This window comes from Labrus bergylta, chromosome 21, assembly GCF_963930695.1.
Source record: "Labrus bergylta chromosome 21, fLabBer1.1, whole genome shotgun sequence".
Lineage (NCBI taxonomy): Eukaryota > Metazoa > Chordata > Actinopteri > Labriformes > Labridae > Labrus > Labrus bergylta.
This window is the reverse complement of record NC_089215.1, coordinates 2,550,564-2,566,289: the sequence shown is the minus strand read 5'-3', so window position 1 is coordinate 2,566,289 and position 15,726 is coordinate 2,550,564. Positions and strand designations below refer to the sequence as shown.

The following is a 15,726-nucleotide window of genomic DNA, read 5'->3' as shown; positions in this document are numbered from 1 at the left end:
TTTAAACGCAGCAGGAAATATTCAAGAAAATTCCCAACAAGCGAGCAGACGCGGTTGATGATGGAATGCATGTAACACAACCGGTGCGATCGTCATGCACCTTTTTAAAGCTGCTTCACACTCTTTTCCTGCTCGCCTGTGTTCTCTTCTCACTCGTTTGTTGAAACTGTTCATCCTTCCAATTACATGTAGCGTTGATATTAAGGCAAAGAACTGAAGTTAAAGTGTTGGGCTCTGTCATTTCGTCATGCAGCGTCTTTTTTAATGTATAGTAAAGCCTCCTGAGACCTTCCTCCCCGTCTTACAGGGAGAACTTGACGCTGTTAGTGACATGGTCAGGATCAGGTTGTTGAGAATGTGCATGTGATAAATTATGACTTTAGGAGCTTATGTTAAATTAAAAGAATCATCAAAGTTGTTTAGAATAACGTACTGGTTGCAAAAATGTGTTAAAGTGTGGGAGTTATAAACCATTCATTTCTTATATTTTCTCTTTTTTTTTTTTTTTAAAGGTCAAGACACCCATTCCCTTCCTGCTTCACGGCACATTACGAGAATACCAGCACATCGGACTCGACTGGTTGGTCACCATGTACGAGAAAAAGCTAAACGGCATCCTGGCTGATGAGATGGGTCTGGGTAAAACCATCCAGACCATCGCTCTGCTCGCTCACCTTGCTTGTGAAAAAGGTTTGTTAAAAAAACTGCTTTTATAATTTCTTTTTTACAACAGCAATTGAGCATGCATGTTCTTCCTTTGATATTCAGCTGCTGATGTTTTGTCCTATCACCTGTTGTGTTCAGGTAACTGGGGCCCTCACCTCATCATCGTCCCCACCAGCGTGATGTTGAACTGGGAGATGGAGCTGAAGCGTTGGTGTCCTGGGTTTAAAATCCTCACGTACTTTGGAAGCCAAAAGGAGAGGAAGCTGAAGAGACAGGTAATGAATTTAAAACGGTTGTTGTAGTTGACTTCTTTTTTGCAATTTAATGTTGCCTAGCTACAAAACGTTAACCTTCATAAAAAATGTGAACCATTCTGATTGTCAGTTGTTCCATTCTTCTCTCAGGGTTGGACTAAGCCCAATGCCTTCCATGTGTGCATCACATCGTACAAGCTGGTGCTGCAGGATCACCAGGCTTTCAGACGCAAGTCTTGGCGGTACCTGATCCTCGACGAGGCGCAAAACATCAAGAACTTCAAGTCCCAGCGCTGGCAGAGCCTGCTGAACTTCAACAGGTGAGTGGAGCTTTTTGTATTCATGGAGGTAAACTTGTGCAGACTGTAAAGGCTGATATCACTGATGCTTAGAACATCCAGAAGGAAGGAGCCAAGTTGGAAGCAACACAACTATTGTTATCAGAAACATCTGAAGAATCTCAACACATCATCAATGATGTAAACTGTTTTTCATGCAGTTTTGAACATAACACGTACACACCCTGTTACAGCAGCCAGGATGGATCAGCCTGTTTTATATCCAAGTGTCGTTGCTTAAAACTCAAACATGTATTAGAGAATGCAAGCGAGCCTCTGCAGACATGAATAAGCTGTCCCCAAACAATGTAACTTAAATAGTCCCTGCAAGATCCTCATACCTAAACTCTGCTTACTCACATTAATGTAGAGGGTTTCACTAGAGAGGTTTTTTTTACGTTTCCAATGCGATGTTGGGGGTGTTTTCAGTACACAAAATCCGAATTTCAAATGTAAAAAACGAAGGCAAAAATAGGAACGTCTATAGAATGAGAAACCCTGATTGATTGGCGTTAAACATTTAAATATATACTGTGCAATCCGGAATATAAGACGCCCTGGTATATAAGATGCAGTCAGATTTTGGGGTCTCAGAGAGGAAAAAAAAGTTTAAACTGTCTCCCTGCGTGACAATTTATATTGTGTTCAGCGAAGGCTACAACGTGCAGTTTCTGTGCAGCTGTGTTCGGTTTGTTTTCACTTTTTGAAGTTTGCACTCCTACCAGCTACAGCACGGTAGCTGAGCTCTCAGCCTGCAGGGAATGTTGTGAAGCACAGACCCTTAGCTTGCGAGCTCTCTGCCCGACTTCACTGGTCGCTCTTTAACTTTAAAGTAGGATTCTTTCAATCAGTAGAGCACTCTGCAAGGTTTATTTAAGATACAATATACCACCGTTTTCTCTAAATGCATGATTATGACCTTGTGAGGAAGAAAAGATGTGAAAAAGTCGCACAGCCAGCCTGGTCTGTGTCACTGTGTTTCCCAGCACAGCACGTGATTAGCTTTCAATACACATTGAATGGGGATGAATTTTCGATCCCGTCAGGATGTGCACAGTGTGTGATGGTGGAGGCTGCTCCCGCTGTAATGACGCCGCTTGTGTCAGCATTTTATACTGGTGTATTGATCGCACCGGTGAACAAGACTTCAGCAAATAGACTTGAAGAAATAGGCGTTACAAGTGCTTTTTTTAACACCGGATTTTACGGTAATTGCTTTAATTGATGGGCTTCAGAGTACAAAACAAAACACATTTCTCTTATTCACAGAGATTTCAGGAATAATTACATCATCCACATGAATGACAGATCAACTTCAGACTGCATCAACTGAACTGTTATGTTCCCACCTCGATCGAGAGTGTGCATGATGTTTCTTTAGGCCGTACGGGTTGTGCAATAGTGTCATGATGTTCTTTTCTTCGTCTCTTATTTGTGATTTTATGCAGGTCTCGTGCAGCACATTTTGTTTATTGTTTGTTGTTTTCATTGGTAGTTGCTTCTCTGTTTTTATGAGGATAGTTTTTATTATTGTTTATTTATTGATGCGTCTGTGGAGGCAGCTTAATGTGTGCAGCACTTTGAGTCCAAGATACATTTCTCTGAGCGGAGAGCATACAAGTTCTGTATCGTTTCCTCTTACTACACGAGGTTGAAGCGAGAAAAATATTCAGCTGTTTTCCAGATCACAGTGTCTTTATTTCTAATATTTTGGGGGGCTTTTAATGCCTTTATTGTAGAGATAAGACAGTGGACAGAGTCTGAAACCAGGGAGAGAGAGAGAGTGGAAAGATATGCGGCAAAGGTCCCACTTTTCCTAATATTTAATTTGTAAGTCACAGCGCTGATAGAAGACAATAAACTGAGATGATTGCAGCTACCGATGTCTTTTCAGGCTTGTAGGCAGAAAATCTGAACCAGTGTCAAAAGCAAGTGTTATGTACCAGAACGTTTTGTACAAACTTGTAATGCTCATTGAAAAAAAAAAAAAAAACACACACTTGAAGTACCCGCCTCTCTGTCTCATCTGTGAGCAAATCTGACAAAACGTCTTTCAGCTTCAGGAGACAGACGAGCTGTAATTCAGCGATGTTTGACTCTGAATGCATCCCCCCCCTCAAAACACAAACACAGAGTAATCACAGGACACAGTGGATCAGTGGATGTGAAGCTGAATCAGCTAATCACATAATTTGTGTGTCTTTAAAACTAATAAAAGCAGCAGTGATGAGACTAACTGGCTGCATTTGGCTGCTGGTGGTGACTTCTTGTTGTTACACTGAAAGAAGAGCGGCTGCACATCGTGAGGCTCACGCTGTTTTACTACCAATACACCTTCTTTGATTAATTAAAGGAAGAATGTGCAAGTTGTTACAAATAAATAAATACAGCAGAAATCCAGTCTGTCCTGTGTAAATGTGTCTCTGAGTCATGACTGTCTACAATGAGGGAGAAGCTCGAGTCCCGCTGGCTGTGTTGTTGTCAGAGTCGTGTTTACATGGACGGGACGGCCGGCTCCTCCCCTTGTGTATAAAAGCAAGAACTAGAGAGAAGAAGAAGAAGATATTCACTGATTATTTGAACCAGTAAGAGTGGTTAGTAAGAGTTTTTAGATCACGCTCATTCTGTGTCAGTTTACATGCAATGTAAAAGAGCACTAACATTAGCATGCTAACACAACAAGGCAGGCCACAGGTGATTACAGCTCGAGCAGAGGACAATTATGTCTGCTGCCTGTGCTAAATGGAGCTTAATTATGGTGCGTTCTAATGAATTTCAATTAGAACGCATTCAACTCCTTCTTGTGAACTCGAGTGTAGAGGGGTTGGAGGTGTGTCTCTGGAGGAGAGCGGAGGCTTCAGTACAGAGGAGGCGTGGCCAAACAGCAGTTTGTTTTGGTTCCATGCTGGTACTAAAGGGCGACACCTACTGGATCAAAAAGTTGCACATTCTTCCTTAATCTCCTGTTCCTGTTACCATAATTTGTGTCATAAAGACACAGTGAGGAGTCGTGAAGTAGTGACGCAGAGGGTCAAATTGTGTCACAAGAGGTATGATGATGAATGTTTGCCTTTTTGATCGACCCCCCCCATAGCTTCTTATTTAATCAATCATTATTTATTACTAAAGAGATTATGGGATAATATGCAGGAAGGATTTCCCCTTTGTCACACTTCCTGTCGGCTGAGGTGGAGGTCGGAGCAGGCCGTGCATGAACGAGGACGGCGGTGGTTGTGGGGACGACACAGACAGATGATGGAGGCTGGGCGTCAGGGAGGTCGGGTGGTAGAAGTGCCAGATTTACTCGCTGGAAGTTGGGAGGGCTCCGTCTACTCGGGAGCCTGGCCTCTCCTGCCGGGATAAGACCCTCCTGGGCTTAAGCATAATAAATAATTTTTTTATGCAAATATTGTAATATCCATTAGTAGGGATGTGTTTGCAAATAAAAGCCGCCAAACATCAAAAAGCTTAATTGGCTGCTATACGATGACTACACAGGGATTTATCACCCCTCAGGTCTGCACAGCTTCATAGCCTCATTCATCTCATTGTTGATGGCGGTGCTGTCTACACCTTTACTGTTTTTTGATGCAGCCCCAGAGCTCAACTCGTGCTGTTTACAGCAGAAGCAGGCTGCAGTTTCCCTGAGAACATCTCCTATAAATCCTCTGTACACTACCCGCGCAGCAACACACAGCGGGCGGAGGGGCTGCAATGAGCTGACTTCAAAGTGGACAATATATCAGCTAAAGAACCTGATATTTCCCTCAGGAGTTAGTGCAGAACAAAACTACAAAGAGAGTGATTATTAGACTTCATTTATTGGTCACTTCAACTCCAAACTATTGTTCATATTGCTTGTTTTCAACTTCTAGCATAAAGTGTAACAACATGAGGTGTAGCCTAGAACAACAGTTTTGTAAAGCAGCTGCTTATTTGTCTTCTTAATTCTTAGTTTTTTGTAAAATGTGATTATTAATGTTTATATCTCCCGATTCCAGCCACCGACGCCTGCTGCTGACAGGAACTCCTCTCCAGAACAGCTTGATGGAGCTGTGGTCTCTCATGCACTTCCTCATGCCCCACGTCTTCCAGTCCCACCGCGAGTTCAAAGAATGGTTCTCCAACCCGCTGACGGGAATGATCGAGGGCAGCCAGGAGTACAACGAGGGCCTGGTGAAGAGGCTCCACAAGGTCCTGAGGCCGTTCCTGCTCAGGAGGATCAAAGTGGACGTGGAGAAACAGATGCCCAAAAAGTACGAGCACGTGGTGCGATGCCGCCTCTCCAAGAGGCAGCGGTTCCTCTACGACGACTTCATGGCTCAGGCGTCGTAAGTAACTTCATTCAGTTCATATCAACTAGGTATTTGGTTCTTTCTCAAACTGAAGTAAAATGCATTTTGAAACTTCGATCAGATATCTTAGCTTTGGGTATCTGATGATACAGAGTACCGATTCGATCCCAGGGCTAAATGAATAACCTGTATTCTCAGTAATGTGTAAGGCAGCATGGCGATTTTGGTACATTTTATTTGGGGCGCTACCTACATGTTTCGCTGTGTCGCTCATTCCACAACTGCACGATCCTTACAAGTCATACCTTGTTATAAAGGTGGCTAATCAGGCTTTCCAACAATATATACCGTATTTTCCGCACTATAAGGCGCACCGGATTATAAGGCGCACCTTCAATGAATGGCCTATTTTAGAACTGTTTTCATATATAGGGCGCACCGGATTATAAGGCGCATAGAATAGAAGATACTGCAGTCAAACGTTTGACTGGGGTTGCGTTATGCATCCACTAGATGGAGCTGTGCTAAAGGGAACGTCAACAAAACAGTCAGATAAAGTCAAACTTTATTAAGCGTTCTGACAACTCCGTTCACTCCCATGGTAACGATGTTCAAACGTTAATGTGCATATTCACAATATCTCCCAGCCTTGTTCAGTTGTAAACACGTAAAAGAAACACAGTCTGATACCGCTAATTCAAACGTTAGTGCGTAACTCAACATTGTTCAGTTACGTATAACACGTAAAGCTCACTTTTTCAGTTCATTCCCCGTCCACGAATCCCTCGAATTCTTCGTCTTCAGTGTCCGAATTGAACAGTTGAGCGAGTACGGCATCCAACATGCCCGGCTCCCTCTCGTCATTATCCGAGTCAGTGTCGCTGAGCGCCGTGTACAACCAGTATGGATCAACCAATTAACCAATTGATCCATATATAAGGCGCTCCGGATTATAAGGCGCACTGTCGTTTTTTGAGAAAATTAAAGGCTTTTAAGTGCGCCTTATAGTGCGGAAAATACGGTAATACAACACCAATTAGTATCATTAAAGGGGCGAAATATGTATATTTTTTCAACATATTTTTATTAAAGCAAGTTCAAGACATACAGTGCAATTGGGATGCAGTCAACATTTTTCTTATTCCACCCCAGAAACATTGAAAAATCCAGTTCCACTTCTCCCTATAAACAACACTCCCAGTCCAACAAATAGACCTCGAAGTTCAAACACAAGAATAAAAGTGCAAGAGTGGAAAACTAAGGAGCGAAACAATTGACCGAAATCACGTTTCCAAACTTTTTTTGAGGAGTTTATATTTAAACAGACGACTGAATCATAATGAAGTATATGGAAAATACAAAAAAAAACAAATGTGTTAATATGTATTGAAAGAAACTGAAATAATTCACTCAAGTTTCACCCCCTCCCCATCTTATTTGTGTCCTATGATGTCTCTCCTTTGTTTCTCCATTCTTCACCTTTTTTCTTTTCTGATCCACAGGACCCGGGAAACGTTGGCCAGCGGTCACTTCATGTCAGTGATAAACATCCTCATGCAGCTCCGCAAAGTGTGCAACCACCCCAACCTGTTCGACCCCAGACCCATCCAGTCTCCCTTCATCACGAAGCCCATCGTTTTCCACACAGCCTCCCTGGTGCAGGACGCCCTGGAGGTCTCTCCTCTTAAGGTAAGCATTCGATGTTAACTAGGAAAAAAAGCACATTTTGTCATTCACTGAGCCTCTGGATGAAAAGTGCACCATGATTCAAATAGAATAAATAACGTGTGTGTTTTGTGTCCCCAGCGCTGCGACCTCTCGATGTTTGACCTCGTCGGTTTGGAAAGCCGCGTGTCTCGGTACCAAGCGGATGTGTTCATGCCGCGCCACAAGGTCGGCCGACCTCTAATACAGGAGATCATGGATTCCCCCGAACCCCCTCCAAGACCCAGACCGGTCCGCATGAAGGTCAACAGGTAAACATCAAAGAGACGGATACTTCAAAGCAACCTGGCAGAGTCTGAAACTAAAAAAAAAGACCCAGGTCTTTTAATTAAGGGAGGAAATGTCATAGCACCATCTTGGCATCGTGTAAATAATGCAAAAGCTTGTTTGTCCTAATATTTAAGTACACCAGTCTATAAAACAAAAACTTTGCTTCACTGCTGGACTTTTGAACATTTCAGCCTCTTTGGTCAGCAAGGCAAAAGTTTGATTTCAGACAAACATTTAGCTTCTGTTTACAGCAGTTGCACATCTCTCATTGTGTTATTGCTGTGTTGTTGAGGAGACGCATGGCCTGAAGTGCTCAAGGTCACCTCTCAGTTTGTCTTAGTCAATGAGTAAGTTAAGAAACGTTTAACATCTGCCTCACCCCCATAAAGATAACATCCATTCCTTTACAAATAAAGGATTAGCCGGATAGCCTAGTGGTTGTCCCACACCCTTTGTACAAAGGCTGTAGTCCTCGTTGCAGCGGCCTTGGCTTTGGATCTGACCTCGGCCCTTTGCCTGCATGGCGTCCCCCCCCACTCTCTCCACCCAACATTTCTTGTCTCTCTTCAGCTGTTCCTTCCAATAAATGTAAACTAGAATCAGCTTTATTGGTCAGGTATGCTTACACACACACAAGGAATTTTAGTTCGGTGAACTGTGCTCTCTATGTGCAGAAGTACAACATTAAATATCAACAACAAACACAACTAAGCAAAGACTAACATGTACGAGACTAAATAAGATAACAGTGCAGTGGTGAGTAGTGCAAAAGATGCTGAAGTAACATGTAATACATTTTTTTTATGTATTACATAGATAGATAGATGGGTTAATTTACAGATGTTTGATAAAGTTTCTTTACACAGACCAAAACCTCGAAGAACAATATAAATGTGTTTTATTTCTGAATATTTTATGTTAGTCCTGGTTTTTAAAATAATCACTTTTTTTTTAGTATAAACTGGCCAGCTCAAAACCAGTGACAAATAAGTGGAGGAGACGAGGAGTTACTCTCAAGAGTACATTCAAGTTTATTCACTCATACAATTTTTAGATAAAGTAACTAGGAGTATTATTAGGGAGCAACCTCCCCCCATCTCTCCCACAATTATTTATTAGAGAAAACCGGACCCAGGTGTTCTCAATCCATGATGACCCATCCACACCCACTGACAACCGAAACACTGAACAGCCGACCAGCAGAACAAGAAACCAGCTGGGTCGTCACAAAACAAAATATATCCAATCTAAAAGTTTGAAAAGTTTGGAAAGGAAATGTGTATCCCTGTTTCCTTTTCTCTTGTCCAAAAGTTTATTGATAGAAAAAAAAAAGAAGCTTATTGTGAGAGAAGTTCAGTTTCCTATCCTACATTTTTATATCAATACTAAATCCAGAAAAGATGAAGGACAGCTAGCTCTGACGCACCTGTAGGAGGGGAGTGTATTTTAATGAATAATGTGAGTTAAGTGTGAAAGCTGAAGTGGGAGGTAAAGGACGACTTACTTGATATTTATCAGTTTTATAAAGTGCTATGTTTGATCTTTGTATGTTCCTCTGTCTGTTTTAGGATGTTCCAGCCGCCTCCTAAAGGTGATAACCGACCGGTCCTGCTGATGAACAAACCCACCATGTCAGTGCCGCCTGCAGCACAAACTCCAAAACCTCCACCTGCTCCTGAAGCCAGCTCCACACCTGCACCTGCTCCTGTTGTTCAACAAGGTGTGTGGGGAAAAAAAAACTACCAGAAAAAAACCCACAACTTCAATTATTATTTCCAGCTAATTGTCCTCTTTTCCTTTTTTCCTTTCAGTGGTGTGTTCAGTGTCTACAGCGCCCCCTCCTCGCCCGTCCATGCATCTGACGGCTCAGACTGCGGTGAGATCCAGCACTCCAAAACCAGTTCTGACCGTACGAGCTCCGACTGCTGGCTGCACGGCTAACATCCCTGCTCACCCCAGTCCGAACCCCGGAAACATCCTGCCCCAGAGGGTCCTGCTCAGCCCGGACATGCAGGCCAGGCTGCCATGTACGTGAACACACCTACTAAATATTTATAACAAAGATTATCAGCGTGAACTGAATTAACTCTGCCTTCGTCTTCTGTGTTTTTTCCATCCTTAGCTGGTGAGGTCGTGAGTATAGCTCAGCTCGCCTCCCTGGCAGGGCGTCCCGTGTCCTCGTGTCAGGGCAGTAAACCCGTCACCTTCCAGCTTCAGGGAAACAAGCTGACTCTGTCCGGAGCTCAGATCCATCAAGTCCCAGCAGCTCCTGCACGCTCCGTTCAAGGTTGGTGCTACGCTGCTTTACACTTACCGTGGCTGAATGGATAAAAGGAGATTTATTCAGTCATTAAAAACGAGTCAAGCAACCACGAGAACTACAAAAAAACTATGACAAAATTGTCCTTGGCTCAAGCTGCGATTTCATGAGTCCTGCTTTGTTGTGTTAGCGCTCTTTAGTTAAATTGCACGCAGCCAGCATGACTTGAGCTTCTCACTTATTGTAGACAGTCATGACTCAGAGACACATTTACAGATACACTCAACTTCTGCTGTATTTATGTGTAAAATGTTGCACACTTCCTTTAAAGCAAGACTGCATTTTGATGATCGGTATCACAGTTTCTAATATTAGGCAAACATAGCCGACTGCGCAGCTTCATTTCTTTATTTTGGTCACATGCTTTTAAAATAGAGAGAGAGAGAGAGAGAGAGAATTGACTTTTGTGTTCTTTACTAAGGGTTGGTCTGATTCCCTCTCATGCAGCAGGTAATGTGATGCACCTAGTGTCCAGCGGGGTGCAGCACCACCTCATTAGCCAGCCCGCCCAGGTCGCTGTACAGAGTAACTCCAACACACTTCCTGCCTCCACCGCCATAACTGCGAGCCGGATGCCTCACAATGCAATCGCTCAAGGTGTTTATGCCTTCTTTCTCTCGGCCTCTCTTTCATGTTCGACCTCTTAATAGACACAAAATTAATTTTTAAAAAGTGATTTATTTTAGTTCCTTAAAACACCTAAAACCAATTAAGATTAGATTAACAGGCTAAATAATAATATCCCACTGACATTATGTGTCAGCAGAGTTACTCTGATGTCCTGTAAAGTTTGTTATAATCGTCATTATTTTACTGGTTCAACAGAAAGCCTTGTTTCTGACTGCTGATGTGTTTTGTGTTTCCTCAGTCCCCCCCTCCATGTTGGGCACCCCCGGCGTCGTGAAGATCGTTGTGCGTCAGTCAACAGGCAAGGAGGGTGGGCCTGTGCCCACTCTAGCAGTCGCCCCTTCCCCTCGTGTTGCTCCCCCTTACCCTCACCTTCAAACCATCACAAGCCCTCCTCTCAGAAACACTGCTCCACTGCAGATAGCTCAGCGCACCCCTGGTCCTGCCACCGCCCACTACACCATAGCTCCTCCAGGACTCCCTAGCTCCACCCCCAACCAGCCCCACCCCCCTCGTCCTGTCCTCAAAGTAGTACAGCCTCCTCCGTCGAGCACAGAGCAGCCAGGTGAGAGAACAAGCCACAGGAGTTATTCTCTCCAAGTAAATTTGGTCAGATTGTAACTGCAACAAAACCTTACTCAAGTTTTTTTTTTAAACCTCTTAAAAAAGCAGAAAACATGCAGAAAAGTTTAGCAAGTCACAGAAAAGTTTCTGGACAGTATCTTCAAAAAATACTGAACCTGTTGGTGGAGACAATCAGCAGCAGTTATTGCCCAGCAGGGTGCACAGTTAACTCTTTTTTTCCACTGGCTAAATGGCTAAACAAAATGTAAATATTGCCAGAAACTTGAAAGATAAGTAACTTTTTTTTTCTGCTGAAAAGTGAAAGAAATTTATCAGCCACGATCATTTTTCAACAGCATGCATTGGGTGGTCATTTTGTGCCCTGTTGCTCTGTAAAAATCTAAATGGGCAACAGGTTTTCTAATAGTCTCTGCTCCTTCACTGTGATTGAAAAGTCCATACACTTAACCTGGTTACTATTGGTTTCCTTCAGCAAGCATTATTTTTTACATTTTGTGCAACAAGAAATCTAGTTTCCAAACGTCTGGTCTGACATTAGAAAATCAGATTTTTCTTTTTTGTAACGCTGATTTCTCAATCGACAGCTTTAGGAAGTATGCACATGCACGACACAGTAACAGCAGAAAGGCAATATTTTTAGTGAAGAAACAATTTCCCTTCTATGAACTTTCTTTCTTCTCCTCCCTTCAGCCCCGACTCCAGTGAGCGCCTCGTCTTCTGCCTCTAAGTCTTCAGCAGCACCTCGTGAGAACAGCAGCAGCAGTCAAACACCAGTTAGCACCAAGTCAAGGCCCAGTACAGCAAAATCCTTCCCACCACCCAGGAGAGTGCCTCGTCCACCTCCTCGCTCTCCTTTCCACATGGTAAGCACCTCAGCAAAAAAAAAACATTGAGAAAGCATTATCTTTGCTGTTTTAAGACGGCTTTAGCGTGTAACGTTGCAGCTCTTCTCCTCGCTAATATTCACCTTCTCACCCGGCAGTCATGGCTGGCAGAGAGTCAGAAGAAACAGCGCGACGGCAAACTGGATTTCATCAACGCCGTCAACGAGCTCCGCTGTGGGATGAAGCCCGTGTATGGCCGGGAGGTTTTGGACTTCCTGACTTTTCTCCCCGGTGGCCGCCCCTCGCCGGCCGCCTCGAGCTCTCAGGGGGATTGGGGCCGCTCGGGACACAGCAGCTGTCTGTTTGCTCAGTGGCAGAACAAATCCGACTTCTGGTTCCAGAGTCACGCTGTGAGAGAGGCGATCAGCAGCATCGAGGAGAGGCTGGAGATGCTCCAGGACATCACGGACAGGTAGATAACTTGACTCATTTCACCGGACATGCGAGAGCTTTAACGAAGAGGAACGAGTTGTGACTTCACTTTCTGCATTTTTTTTTAGGTTTACATTTGCAATCCCCCCGGTGGAGGCTCCTCCGATCTCCATGCACAGCTGCCATCCTCCGCCCTCTCTGAGCCACCAGCAGGCTGTCTTCTCCTCCGCCCTGTCGAGTCAAGTCGCCCCGCTGACTCGCAGCCTCCATCGTATCCAGTGTTACATGAGGACCCTGTTCCCTGACCTGAGGCTCATTCAGTATGACTGTGGTACGATGTCATGATGTTCTTTTTTGCTGCACGAACGACAGTGAATCCCCCCATAAAAAATAATTGTTAACATCAGTTTACGAGATGAGCATTCAGTCGGAAGAATCTCTACACTTTGGTTTCCAGAGCTAATTGATTGTGCACAGATAATTACACAAAGCAGAGTACATTGTTACTGACAGCCAAATAATATGCATTCCTTTTCTCTTCAAAAAAACAGATTAAGGGGGATTAAGTAAAAGCATTTTAGCTCTGTAAATCACTTTTTCCACGATGTCTTTGACTGTACTTCAGACAGTTTTCTCATGCTTTAATTTTTCTGCTAAATTTCTAGCATACTTTTAGACACTTGGATAGTAGATTGCTGTCAGGGTATGGAAAACAAGGATAATATTGGACTTGTGGGTTAAACATGAGACCCATGTGGGCTGATACAGGATTATTTGTGATGCAGAACTGAAGTAAAGACACATAAGGTTGAAGCTTCTTAGTGAAAAGCCAAATCGTCAGTTGCAGAAGCGCAGGACGACTCCAAAGCATTCGTTTTCTCAATCATCTATCGTTGAGTTCGATCGTCTGAAATAGTTTGTTGTCTTGCTGCGTGCAGGTAAGCTGCAGACTCTCCACACTCTGCTGCGAAAGCTGAAGACGGGAGGCCACAGAGTGCTGATCTTCACTCAGATGACGCGCATGTTGGACGTGTTGGAGCAGTTCCTCAACTACCACGGACACATCTACCTGCGTCTGGACGGCAGCACCCGAGTGGAGATGAGACAGGTCAGTGCGATTTAACCAATCAGAACATTATCTGATTATTCCTGATATTCTTTCCGGACCTGCCTCTCCTAAATGATATTTAATACTGATCTTAACTTGCATAGCACTAAAGGAAGAAAAAAATATGAGTAAGGGACACATCAGCCTGCTGCTAACCTCTTCCTCTTCCTCCTCCAGTCCCTCATGGAGCGCTTCAACGCAGATCGCCGTATTTTCTGCTTCATTTTGTCGACTCGAAGCGGAGGTGTCGGGGTGAACCTGACCGGTGCTGACACAGTCGTGTTCTACGACAGCGACTGGAACCCCACCATGGACGCCCAGGCACAGGACCGCTGCCACCGAATCGGCCAGACCAGAGACGTCCACATCTACAGGTAACGCACACAAAAGCCATTTTAATTCGCTGCTCAGAAACGGCGACGATTCTTTCAGCAAATGGAGTGAATTTAAATCTGTACAGTCGCTATAAGAAGGCACGAGATGTGAGTAGGGCTTAACAAAAAAAAACGAGATGGTGCATGACAAAGAATACGAGGAACTTGAGATTAGAAGGAAATGGAATAAGATCATAAGTCAATCAGTGCCTGTGCTGTTTCATTGCTTTTGCATATCCTTTGTATTTATGAACAACATGAACAAAGAACATCAACAAGAACAAATGTTCCTCGCCAGGTTGATCAGTGAGCGCACGGTGGAGGAGAACATTTTAAAGAAAGCCAATCAGAAGAGGATGCTGGGAGATATGGCGATTGAAGGAGGAAACTTCACCACCGCTTTCTTCAAAGAGGTATGCATCTACAGTTGGAGCCTTATACCTTTTTATTTTCTTGAAATACATCGGGGGTTTCCTTTATCACAACACAGAAGCACAAAGACTAAACCAAAGTTTTTAATATTGCATCATTTCTACTTTCAGTTTCACATCATCACAGAACAAGAAGTAGAATTCTATCATTTGCTTGTTTCTCTTTAATAATCTGATCTTATTAAACTGGTGTCTCGCATAACTTGCACGCTGATAAAAAGATGATGAATCATTTGTTGAATCAGATGTGAACATGCTGACACATAAAAGAAAAACGCCTTCTCAGTGCAGAGGAACACGCTGTGCCCTTTTTGCTCTGTAATTACATTGGTTCTGATCCCCTTTCAAAAGGAACACCACTTGTTCTGCAGACATTTTCTAATTAATTCTTTGAACTAATGACAGCATTAGCTTGACTACTCTTTTTTTGGGGTCGTATTGCTGTGATAATGTCGGGTCATTAAGGGAGTTCAAGTGCCACTTATTTGGCTTCCCGGCAAGTACAGAGAACGATTTCTTTTTTCTTTTTCTCTGCTGAATGTCTCTCTTTCTCACTTTGTTCCCCAGCAAACCATCCGGGAGCTGTTTGATGTGAATGACGGCGAGAAGAGAGAGGTGGCAGTGGAGCTCTCGGTGCCCCAGGCTGAGGAGGAGGAAGCTGTCAACAAGCAGAGCACCACCATCCTGGAGCAGGTGAGATGCTTCACACGAGCCATATATATATCTATCTCTGTAACACCATCATATTGCATTTTACATTTTATTAACTGTAATGCTTTTACATCCACCTTGTTTGTGCTCACTTTTCATTGATGTATCTTAAGTTACAATGCCAAAAATAAGAACTCCCAATATTGCAAATATGTTTTTTGTTTTTGCTAAATTGTAGAGATCAGTCGCGTTATATCAAACTGTTGTGTAGCTGCTTTGTTCTTCGGGGACTTATCAAACGATGCAGGCTTTTCTCTTCTAATGATTGTTTAACCTCATGAAAATGAAATAAATCTTGCAGGCTCTGTGTCGTGCTGAGGATGAGGAGGACATAGTGGCTGCCTCTCAGGCCAAAGCCGAGCAGGTGGCAGAGCTGGCCGAGTTCAACGAGAACATACCGCTGGATGACGGAGGGGAGCAAGAGGAAGTAGAGGAGCTCTCCAAGGCCGAGCAAGAAATAGCAGCTCTGGTGGAGCAGGTGAATAATCACACTCTTCTATATTGTGCTGTATGTCTGCAAAATATGTTTTATGCTTGGTTAACTTGGCTCTTTTTCTCTCATCTGTTCCTAGCTCACTCCCATTGAGCGCTATGCCATGAACTTCCTAGAGGCCTCATTGGAGGATGTATGCAAAGAGGAGCTGAAGCAGGCTGAGGTAAATCCAAATCTTCACTTCTGATGAGTTAAAGTAGTCTTGGACTTGTCTTTATTACCATCTATAGATAATCGTGAAACATGTACTTTGTGTTATCTGGTCTTAGCCCT

At 43.6% G+C, this 15,726-nt stretch overlaps 1 protein-coding gene across 2 annotated transcripts in view; it reads left to right on the top strand.

Moving 5' to 3' along the window:
- srcap (Snf2-related CREBBP activator protein) overlaps positions 1-15,726 on the top strand; it is a 36,110-nt gene that overhangs the window by 14,195 nt on the left and 6,189 nt on the right. The window contains exons 13-32 of one of the 2 annotated variants that reach the window (XM_020649842.3): positions 513-690; positions 805-941; positions 1,071-1,240; positions 5,260-5,589; positions 7,056-7,242; positions 7,360-7,529; positions 9,117-9,268; positions 9,360-9,575; positions 9,671-9,835; positions 10,316-10,465; positions 10,737-11,060; positions 11,771-11,943; positions 12,063-12,376; positions 12,465-12,667; positions 13,275-13,444; positions 13,622-13,818; positions 14,117-14,231; positions 14,817-14,942; positions 15,262-15,438; positions 15,533-15,616. In XM_020649842.3, the coding sequence (XP_020505498.2) occupies positions 513-690; positions 805-941; positions 1,071-1,240; positions 5,260-5,589; positions 7,056-7,242; positions 7,360-7,529; positions 9,117-9,268; positions 9,360-9,575; positions 9,671-9,835; positions 10,316-10,465; positions 10,737-11,060; positions 11,771-11,943; positions 12,063-12,376; positions 12,465-12,667; positions 13,275-13,444; positions 13,622-13,818; positions 14,117-14,231; positions 14,817-14,942; positions 15,262-15,438; positions 15,533-15,616 (3,738 nt within the window). The remainder of the gene's footprint in view (positions 1-512; positions 691-804; positions 942-1,070; positions 1,241-5,259; positions 5,590-7,055; positions 7,243-7,359; positions 7,530-9,116; positions 9,269-9,359; positions 9,576-9,670; positions 9,836-10,315; positions 10,466-10,736; positions 11,061-11,770; positions 11,944-12,062; positions 12,377-12,464; positions 12,668-13,274; positions 13,445-13,621; positions 13,819-14,116; positions 14,232-14,816; positions 14,943-15,261; positions 15,439-15,532; positions 15,617-15,726) is intronic. The other variant, XM_065949506.1, reaches the window with a different exon arrangement.